This window comes from Echinops telfairi, unplaced genomic scaffold, assembly GCF_000313985.2.
Source record: "Echinops telfairi isolate 266 unplaced genomic scaffold, ASM31398v2 ScPeMD7_7421;HRSCAF=8459, whole genome shotgun sequence".
Taxonomy (NCBI): domain Eukaryota; kingdom Metazoa; phylum Chordata; class Mammalia; order Afrosoricida; family Tenrecidae; genus Echinops; species Echinops telfairi.
Window position 1 is genome coordinate 17,506,247 of NW_022111321.1, and position 10,458 is coordinate 17,516,704.

The window sequence follows — 10,458 nt, forward strand, 5'->3', positions numbered from 1 at the left end:
TGCATGAAAATAAAGATTTGACTTTGCTAATTACTAGCTGGGAGGAGTCCCATTGGCACAATGGTTAAAATGCTCAGCTGCCAACCAAAGGGTGGTAAAGTGCTCAGCTGCTCCACAGGAGAAATGGGTGGCAGTCTGTTTCTGAAAGACTGACAGACTGAAAACCCTATGAGCAGGCCTCTGTCCTATGGGGTCACTGAATTAGAATCCATAGCTCACTGGGTTTGTGGTTGGCTGGTTGGTCTTGCTTTTTTTAATGACTAGCCGTGCCCTGGTGGTGGTGTGACTATGCTTTGGGCTGCTGACTGCAAGGTCAGCAGTTCACAACCACCAGCAGCTCTGCGGAGAATGAGGAAGTTCTATTCCCATACGGCTACCGTCTGGGAAGCTCACAGGGGCAGTTCTCCTACCCGCTAGGACCTGTGGGTCAGAACTGACTTGGTGCAGTGAGTGGGTGAGCTGTGAAGGTGGACAGTTGCTGCAGGCCGCTTCCTCACCTGTAAAATGGGCTGGAGGAGAAGGCAATTGCAGGTCCCTCAAAGGACTGGTTAGGGCAAGAACCCAGAAAGGAAAAGGAAAGAAAATGGAGGTAAGTAGAGAAATGTAAACAAGAAAACACAAGGAGCTTAAAAAGTTTTGGGGAAAATTCATTGTTTTTTAACTCCATTTTCCCCTAAACTTTTTAAAGGCTTCTCACATAAAGACCATCTTAAAAAGAAAAAACCCAAAAAACTAACAAGCAGGTAGGAGAGTGACTTGGAGAGAAATGAAAGAAAGTTGTGTAAGCAGACAAAAAATCAGGAGGGAAAAAACATACCAGAAAAGAGAAAAACAGTGAAGATGAGTAGAAAAATGAAAATAGGCAAAAAGGGAAGGAAGATGCAAAGAACATTTGGATTAAAAATAAATAGAAAAATGGTACGTAACACTAAATGCTTCAAATGAAGATAAATCTGAAGATGTTTGAACCTAAGTATCAGAACTTTATTTAAGTATCAGAACACTACATTCTCAGAATAGCAGGGCTACTTTCTACATTTCCCATGACCACGCTGTCAAATTCCACATTTCTTTGCTCAACCTTCCTTATTTAATTGAGCTAGGTTCTATGCCAAGAATACACAGGTCACTGCAGGCGGAATAAACTCTTCGCTATAATTGAAAAATGCTGGGCTTGAAAGACGCAAAGGAGAACGTTAAAGTTACAGTCCATAAGTAGAATCAGGTGTGAGTCTAGGAAACTCTGATTTTACATAAGTATTTTCATATGATTGCTTATCTGGTAGTCTCGTGTGACTCTCTGGTACATCTTCATAGTCACATACTGTATCCTGTGCTTGCTCAAACCTGAAGCCTGAAGAGGAATGACAAATAGTTATACATCCGATGTAACAAGGTTCATTCACTCTATTCCTGTGTTCCACGGATGGTCTATTCCACTATCCATTTAACCTTTGTAAAGCAGGTAATCTGTATATCCTAGCTAACTGACACCAATTGTGCCCCAATTTTTAAAAACAGTCTTCATTATTGTGTATCATTGCCATCTCTACAAGAGGCTCTGTCTGCAGAACCTGAGTTCGAGAAGTGACTGTTACCACCTGTGACTTTAGTGCATCTCACTTTCTTACCTATAAAATGGAAATGATAACACCTGCCTTGTGAGGTTTTTTGTGGGGATTCAATGTGATGGTGCATGTAAAGAGTAGAAGTTTCCAGATCTGTTTTGGGGTGTACTATGCCCCATGAAGAAGGGGCACCCACCCGGCCTCCAGTCCCAGCATCTTCTGGTTTCTGTGATAATGCATATCTACTACTTTAAAAGAACAAGGGTCAGTTCTTTTAAAGTACCTCCAACTACCATCCTGTATTTTACTTACACAGTCCTGACGATTCTAACTCTTGGCAAGCCTGTAGGACACAGCAGAGACTGCACCTCTCTATGGGAGCAGACGCCACGTTTTTCTCCCACTCAGATTCTCAGTTGAACCACTGACTTCTGGGTGCAGCTGAGCACTTAACTACTGCACCACCATGGGCTCCTTTTTAAATTTTTACCTCAAATCAATATTTGTTTGGTCTCTGCTTACATTTCTGTGCCTGTCACTCTTTCATATTCTTTCAACTGCATTGAGAACTGAATTCCCATTGTGCTATCCATAGGGAATTTAGTAGTGAGCAAAACCACTAACTCCCTGTCAGTTAATGAAGATGGTTCAATGGAACTGTTCTCTGGAAGGCTACCGACCCCATCACAAAGTCAAACGCAGCCATTGAGTTGATTCTGACTCACAGTGACCCTCCAGGTCAAGGTAGCACTCCCCTGTGGGTTTCCGAGACTGTATAACTCTTTATGGGAGTAGAAAGCCTCATTTTTCTCTCACAACTGGTGGTTTCGAACGGCGGACTTTAAGGTTAGCAGACAATACGTAATCCACTAAGGCACCAGGGTTCCACCAACCCTTTTAGTGCTGAAGGAGCCAGGAAGTAGGCCAGTCAGATCCAGGTAGCCATGTGGAAATTAGCCTTTTACTCCACATGTAATGGGAAACAGAAGCAGCAGAGGGTAGCCATGGCTCAGAAGGTGCATTTTAGACCTCGTTCCCCGGCAGTACTGACTGCCTTTGAGCAAGTAACTCAGCTTCTCCCTGTTCGTGCGTTTATACAAACCCCAAGCCCACTGCCATCCTCCCCCGTCGGACACAGTAGAGCTGCTCCTTGGAGTGGCTGAGACTAAATCTTTACTGGGGCAGACAGCTTTATCTTTCTTAGCAGAATGTCTGTGGCCCAATGCTTAATTCACTACACCATCAGGGCTCCTTTAAGACAGCGTTTTCACATTGATTTGTTTAAAAACAGGAAAGAAACTCACTGCCATTGAGTCAATGCCACTCGCCGTGGCCTTATAGGACAGGGTAGAGCTGCCCTGTGAGTTCCCAGACTGCGACACTATGGGGACAGAAAGCGCTGCTGGTGATTTCAGACTGTCCTAAACCAAACCACTGGGAGGCTTAAAAAGTGCCAATTAAGCATAGAAGTGAACAAGCACGAATGAGGGAAGGGTGCCGTAGAGGTGTCCGAGGAAGGGAGGCATGGAGCCTGGGACGCTAAGGCTTTTCCTGAGAGCGGGCAGAGATGAGGCCTTCTTTAACGAGAGCTGGTGTCCTGAATTCACACAGCTAGCCTCTCGGAAGGTGAGAAAATGAATTGGTTTGTTAAAGCCATGTATTTGTGATATTGCTATTCTAGCACTACCAGGAAGCCAAGGCAGTGGGTATTACTGCCAGTCCCACTTTACAGATGAAGAAAACTGAGGGGTCACTTGTCCGAGGACACAGCCAGGCAGTAGCCGAGCCACGAGTGAAGCCCGGCAGTCTGGATCAAGACCACAATTTTAACCTTTCTGAGAGCAGGTCAGAACTCACACTCGGATTCTATGAGGCCTATATTTCTGGGATGTGATGATATTCTTCAACATGCTATCACTTTTAGCTTTCAGTATCACAGGGCACTGATGGGGGACAATAGTGGCAAATAACATTAATTTTTTCCCCAATATTTTGAGGCATTTACTTTGCCAAGTCAAGTTTATACATTTAAAATTAATATTGAATTCATGGATATGTAACTTTTTAAAAAAGAATTCATGAAAAAAATTAATCTAGCCCTAGTAAGTTACAAGTTGGGCTGCCAACCACAAGGTCAGCAGTTCAAAATTACCAGCCTTTCATCAGGAGAAAGATGAGGCTTTCTGTTCCCATAAAGATTTACATTCCCAGAAACCCACAGGGGCACTGGGAGTCGAACGACCCTTTCACACTGGTTGCCCAATTCATACCAGTAGCAAACTGACAGTTATGAAGTAGCAACGAAAATAATTTTATGGTTGGGGGTCAGCACCACATGAGGGACTGTAGAAAGGGTCATGGCAGTAGGAGAACCGCTGTTTGAACTTATGGACTCCAATCAATGTGATGGCAGTGAGTGAGAAACAAAATAGAAATTTTCCTGTTCCCAAATAACAATCTTACATCCAAAGGCAAAAATGACTTGGAAACTTCACCAAATTTATATATCTATTCAGGGTACTGAAATATTAGACGTTTAGAAATGTGTATAACTGTACACATTTTATATTTTCCATTTTATATCATATATAAAACATTTGCCAAGTCAACTGTTCGTACATGTTGTAATTTGATAACACTATGTGGATCATTTATGATCATTACCTATATTCTCCTCCAATTACATCACCATTAGGGGTAGCATTTTTGTTCACAAGAATTTCACATAAGTATTGCGAAAAATCACCTACCTCTAAAATTAGCTGAAGAGTTGCTTGTTGCAATTTCCTTCCAGCTTGCAATATACCTAAGCATATTATTTAAGAATTCATTAAATTAAATTGATTCATTAGACAGTAATGAAGTTTTTCATTAGAACATGCTCTTAGACTAATGCTCTTAGACTTGCTCTAAGACATCTCAGATTAAGGGTGGCAATTTTATTCATCTACATGTTTAATTCTCCTAACTTTCTCACCTCCTAGAAGTTCCCCAGCACCAAGGCAACCCCGAAGTGAGAAGTTGGCGAGGTACCAGTGTCCGCTAGCACTTATTGTCTCCTGCTCCTCATTGTGTCCTAGCTCGTTCCTGCAAGGTCATCGCCTCGGCTCAGTGTCTACTCACAGGCTGGCTTGCTGTCACCAGCTGCTGCCCCGTTGGTTCTGACTCATAGCGACCTATGTGTAGCAGAATGGCACACTGCCCAGGCCTGCACCAGCCTGATCATTGTCGGTTGAGCCCATTGTGGCAGCCATTCAGTTTGTTGACAGTATTCCTCTTTCCTGCCGGCCCTCCACTTTACCGAGCGTGACGCCCTTCTCTAGGGACGAGTCCCTCCAAAGTAGATGACATGAAATCTTACCACCCGTGCTTCGAAGAAGCCTTCTGGCTGTACTTCCTCCAAGACGTATTTGTTTGTTCTGGCAGTCCACGTGCTTTCAGTACTCTCCACTAGCCCCTGACTCAAGTGCATCAGTTCTTCTCTGGCCTTCCTTATTCACTGTCCAGTGTTCACATGCATACGTGGTCACTAAAATACCATGGATTGGGACAGAGGCACCAAAGTGACATTTTGCTCTTCAACACTTTAAAGTGCTGAAGCTCTTATGCAGCAGATTTACCCAATGCAATATATCATTTGATTCCTTCACTGCTGCTTCCATGAACATGATTTTGGAGCCATGTAAAATGAAATCCTTGATAACTGCAATCTTCCCTCCACTGACCATGTTGCTATTGGTCCAGTTGTGAGGATTTCGGTCTTCTTGACATTGAGTTCTAATCCATAGCGAAGGATCTCGTCTTTGATCTTCATCAGTCAGTGCTTCAAATCTTCTTTGCGTTCAGCAAGCACGGTTGTGCCATCTGCTGTTAATGAACCTTCCATGAATCCTGGTAACATATTGTCCAGTTTCTCAAATTATTTGCTCAGCATACAGATATTGAATAAGTATGGTGTGAAAAGCTAAAACCTGATATATGCTTTTCCTGATTTTAAGCCATGCAGTCCCTCCTTGTTCAGTTCCAATTGCTGCCTCTTGAACTGTGTAAAGGAACCACATGAGCACAATGAAGTGTTCTGAAGTTCCTGTTTTTCTCAATAGTATCCATAATTTGTTATGATCCACATGGTTCACGCCTTTGCATAGTCAATGAAACACAAATAAACATCTCTGGTTTCTCTGCTGTCAGCTAAGATCTATTTTATATTAGCAATGACATTCCTGATTTCCATGTCTTCTTCTGAATCTGGCTTGAATTAAGAAAAAAAAATTCCTGGTTGCCCTGATGCAATCAAGCTTGAATTACCCTTGGCTAAATTTTACTTGCAAATGATATTAATGTGTTAAAAACCAATTAAGTCACTTTGAAGACATGTCTGACCCAAGCCAGAGTATTTTCAGTCACCTCATAAGCAGGTTAAAGCTGAGCAAATGATAATTTGCATTTGAATTATGGCGTTGGTGAAGAATATTAAGTATTTCATAGGCTGCCAGAAGAACAAATACCAGTAAACCTCTCTTGGAAGTAAGGCAGCCAGCATGATTCTTAGAAGCAAGGATAGGGAAACTTTCACTCGCATACTTTGGGTTATCAGGGAACCGGTTCCTGGAGAAGGACCTCATGCTGGGTGAGGTAGAGGGTCGTGAAAAAGAGGAAGAGCCAAAATGAGATGGATTAACACAGGGGCTGCAACAATGGGCTCGAGCACAGGGTTGGTTGTTAGGAAGACCCAGGATGGACCAGAGCTTCTTTCTGTTCCCCACAGTTACCCGGGTCAGGAAGAACCCAATGGCACCTAACAACAAATCCAGCGTTAGATCGTAGAAGACTCTTCACGTTTTGAAGAATCCACACACACGCACACGCACTGCCATCAAGCCAATTCTGACTCATCACGACTGGACAGGATAGAGTAGAACTGCCCCCATGGATTTCCAAGGCTTTTAATTTTTTAAAATACTTTCATTGGGGGCTCTTGCATCTCTTATCACAATCCATGCATTCCTCCAGTGTGTCAAGCACATTTGCACATATGCCGCCATCATCATTTTCAAAGCATTCTCTTCCCACTTGAGCCTCTGATATCTGCTCCCCATTTGGCTTTTAATTTTTACAGGAGCAGAAAGCCCCACCTTTCTCCTAAGAGCGGCTGTTGGTTTCAAACAGCCATTAGCTGCCATTAGTTACACATAACCCACCACACCACTGGGGCCCCTGTTGAAGGAGCTAGTGGTTACTAATTCTCTGGAAGGGAAAGATGTCAGACTCTGAAATTCTCATTAAACAACATGTCCTCAAGCCTGTTACACTGATCTGTTGTGTTGTTGTTGTTGTTAGGTGCCATTGAGTCAGCTCCAACCCATAATGACCTTATTCACAACAAAAGGTATCAATGCCCGATCCTGTGCCATCTTCACAATTGGTCCTCTGCTTGAGCCCATTGTTGCAGCCACTGTGCCAATCCATCTTGTTGAAGGCCTTCCTCCTTTTCAGGCCCCTCCACTTCACCAAGCACAATGTTCCTCTCAAGAGACTGGTCTCTCCTGACAACATAACCCAAGTATGTCAGATGAAGTCCGGCCCTCGTTGCCTCTAAGAGTACTCCGGTCTTATTTCTTCCAAGACAGATCAGTTTGTCCTTTCAGAACTTTAATGAAATGGAAGACGGCATTCACTGTATCAACTGTTTGCCATGAATTAGGGGCCGCCCTTTCCAACGTTGGTGTTGACAGAAATAATCTGTCATCTCCAGGGAGTAATGCTCCTGAAATATTCCCAAATAATCTCTCTGGATTTCATTTGGAAGTTTTGTTGTCCCTGGAATTTCCCAGGGATTAAATGAATCTTGATTTCTAAGATTCCAACTCGGTACCAAATTATGATTATGTCCAAGCCACAGAATAAATTGATTGAATAGTATCAAGAAATTGTGTATATTTGAAAATATAAGATATTTTGTCAGTTTTTTTTTAAATAGAAGTTTTCGGGGTTACATTTACTATATCAAAGTTAACTGTAGTCTGTATGAGCCCCCAATAAAATGATTTTTTTTTAAGTTTACTTTTGTTTTTCTTCTTCATTCCAAGTTTTAAAAAAACCACCCCGTTGATTGTTGAAAAATGCATCCAGGCTTACTGGTTTATTCTATTTGTATCCTCTTTTCCACAAAAGAAGCCACTAGGAATCTTCAGGATGTCTAACAGATAGGAAGTAATATTAGGAGTCATCATGGGGAAAGTCTTATGTGGACAGAGATGCCTGTAATATTGTTACATCATCCCTTTGAATCATATTCCTTCTGTATTAAAGGAGTAAAAAAAATTTTTTTTAACTCAATCTCTCTGCCATCGACTCATATTAACCCTATAGTTCAGGGTAGCACTGCCCCGGTGAGTTTCCAAGACTGTAACTTTTTAAGCGAGTAGAAAGCCCTGACTTTCTCCCACCAGTAGTAATGTCGTTGTTAGGTGTAATAGAGCAAGTAGCAATAGAATATAGGATATGATTTTTGGTAATCTCTTCCTGATGTCTGATCCTTTGTTTTAATTATTCAATGTTTAGTAGAAAAGTGATGCTGGATTTCCAAAGTTCACCTGAGAGAATTCTCTCTCTTGTCTTAAGAAACTCTATCTAAATGAACCTCCTCTACCTTTCTCCCTTTCTCCCCTCCCTTCCTTACCCAATTCTTTTTACTCTCGGGAAGGGGCGACGGAGACATTGGAGCGCTGTTGTTTGGGTGTAATTTCTTGTATCATTATTGCTATATGTAATTATTGAGTCCTAGAAGCCACTAATGAACTGTCCATAAAAACCCACTACCTATGGCATCAATTCTGACTCATGGTGACCCCACTAAAAGGTCCCAGCAAATACTAGGATGATTGAAACATAACAATCTCTTCTATTTATTAAGAAATGTTTTTGAGCATCCAAAATGGATATTCCTTATTTCTTCCCATATTTCCCATTTATTTTTTAATATTAAAATATTTGCCCAGCAGTATCTGTTTCCCTTTGTATTTTTTCTCTTCCTATTATCCTTTTGTTAGTCGTTCTCTCCTTTTCTTTCTTTTTCTGTTGCCTTTCATCGTATCCTTCCTCCTGTGTCACAAGGTCTCTCTCTTTTCCTTTCTACTGTTCGATGAACTTTGGCCTTTTCCTACCCTTCTCATTCCCTCTTCCTAATTTCTTCATTTTTCTTATAGTTCTTTACTTCCACTATCTTTTTAGTTTTTCTGCCTCTTCATTGTGTTATCTTCACTCTCATGACTGTACTTGAGTCAATAGTAAATATTTAACAGCTTGTTATGCTATAATTCACATGCCATACGGTTCACTCATTTACGGCTATGATACAATAGCCTTTATAATACTCACCACAGTCCAGTCTAGAACCATTTAATTGACTTTAAAGCCCCTGAAGACAACACAGGATTCGGCAGTGTTTCCCTCCTTTGTCTATCGGGTTACAGGCACTGGTACTGACTGGACCACACCTATCAACAACAACAAAAGAAACCCCACCTCCCTTAGCCATCACCCCTGGCAGTGTCCTTATCCCTAGTCCTTGTTTCTCCCTAGACAGATTTGCCCTTTCTGGACATTTCATATCAACGAATTCTTACAATATGTGGTCTTTGGGGACCGGCATCTTTTTTTTTTTTTTAATTGGTTTATTCTTTTTTGTTTTTTGTGTGACTGGCTTCAAGGTTTTCAAGGTTCATCCATGTTGTAATATGTTAGTACTTCTTTTATTTATCCATTCATCAGCTGATAGGCATTTGAGTTGTTTCTACTGTTTGGTGATTATGAATAATGCTGCTGCAATGGACTGAATTGTGCTCCCCCACCCCTACCTCCTCTGAACATGCACTGAAGTTCTGGCCCCAGTGTTTATGGATCCAGACACAGTTTTCCTTTGTTATGCTAATGAGAGCATACTAGAATGACTCCTCAACCTAATCCCTGATGTGCCCGTCTGGGTGGACTAGAGAAACAAATTCATGGACACTCATATGTGTACAAGGAGGAGCTTTATATAGAGAATAATTATATATTAGAAAATATCCCAGCTCAGTCCAGATCAAGTCCATAAGTCTGATATTAGCCCATATGTCTGGTACTAATCTATAAATTCCTCTTCAGACTCATGCAACACATGCAATGACACCAAATGCAAGAAGACCACAGGCCAGTGGGTGGAAAGTCTTGTGGATCCAGTTGGCAGTGGAAGCATCTCAACATGTGGCTCCTCCAGCTCCAGGACTCTGGTTGTATCAGCATAGCTCCATGTGTCTTGTCAACTGGAATGTCTTGCAGGGAGAGTGTGTCAAGCCTCCAGCGAACTATTTACCTCAGTAGTGCCTCCAAATGAGGTCATCAAGCTGCGACCTGATTGACCGGCTAAACTCCACCCCTTCACTCTTAATAGTCTCATGTTGACACCAGATTAGCACACCTGCGTTATAAAAATAGCAGCATGTACAGAGGGGAAAGAACACCAGGAGTTGCTGGCAGAAGATAAGAAAGGCTTTCTGCGAGAGCCCAGCTCTGAATTTAGACTTCCAGCCTCCTCAACTCTGAGAAAACAAAGTTCTGTTTTTGAAAGCTACACATTTGTTTGGTTTGGTTTTCATTACAGCAGTGCTAGACAACTAAACAGTTGCTTTGAACATTCCTATTGATTATGTGAAATATGTTTTCATTTCTCTTATGGACCAGAAGGCTTCAAAAGACTGGGAAAATGGAATTAAACAATAACAGATTTTTTTCCATAAACCTGTTGAACCACCTACCCCCCAACACACACACACACACACACACACACACACACACACACACACACACACACTCACTCCCTGCACCTAAAAAATAGTACTCCTGGAAC

General features: G+C 41.9%; 1 protein-coding gene across 1 annotated transcript in view; it reads right to left on the bottom strand.

Moving 5' to 3' along the window:
- Positions 1-1,009: 1,009 nt before the first annotated feature.
- Positions 1,010-10,458, bottom strand: part of CUNH11orf65 (chromosome unknown C11orf65 homolog) — a 61,681-nt gene continuing 52,232 nt past the window's right edge. Inside the window, exons 8-9 of the mRNA XM_045297763.1 lie at positions 4,319-4,374; positions 1,010-1,354 (exon numbers count right to left, since the gene is read on the bottom strand). Coding sequence (XP_045153698.1) covers positions 1,203-1,354; positions 4,319-4,374 — 208 coding nt within the window. The 3' untranslated portion in view covers positions 1,010-1,202. The remainder of the gene's footprint in view (positions 1,355-4,318; positions 4,375-10,458) is intronic.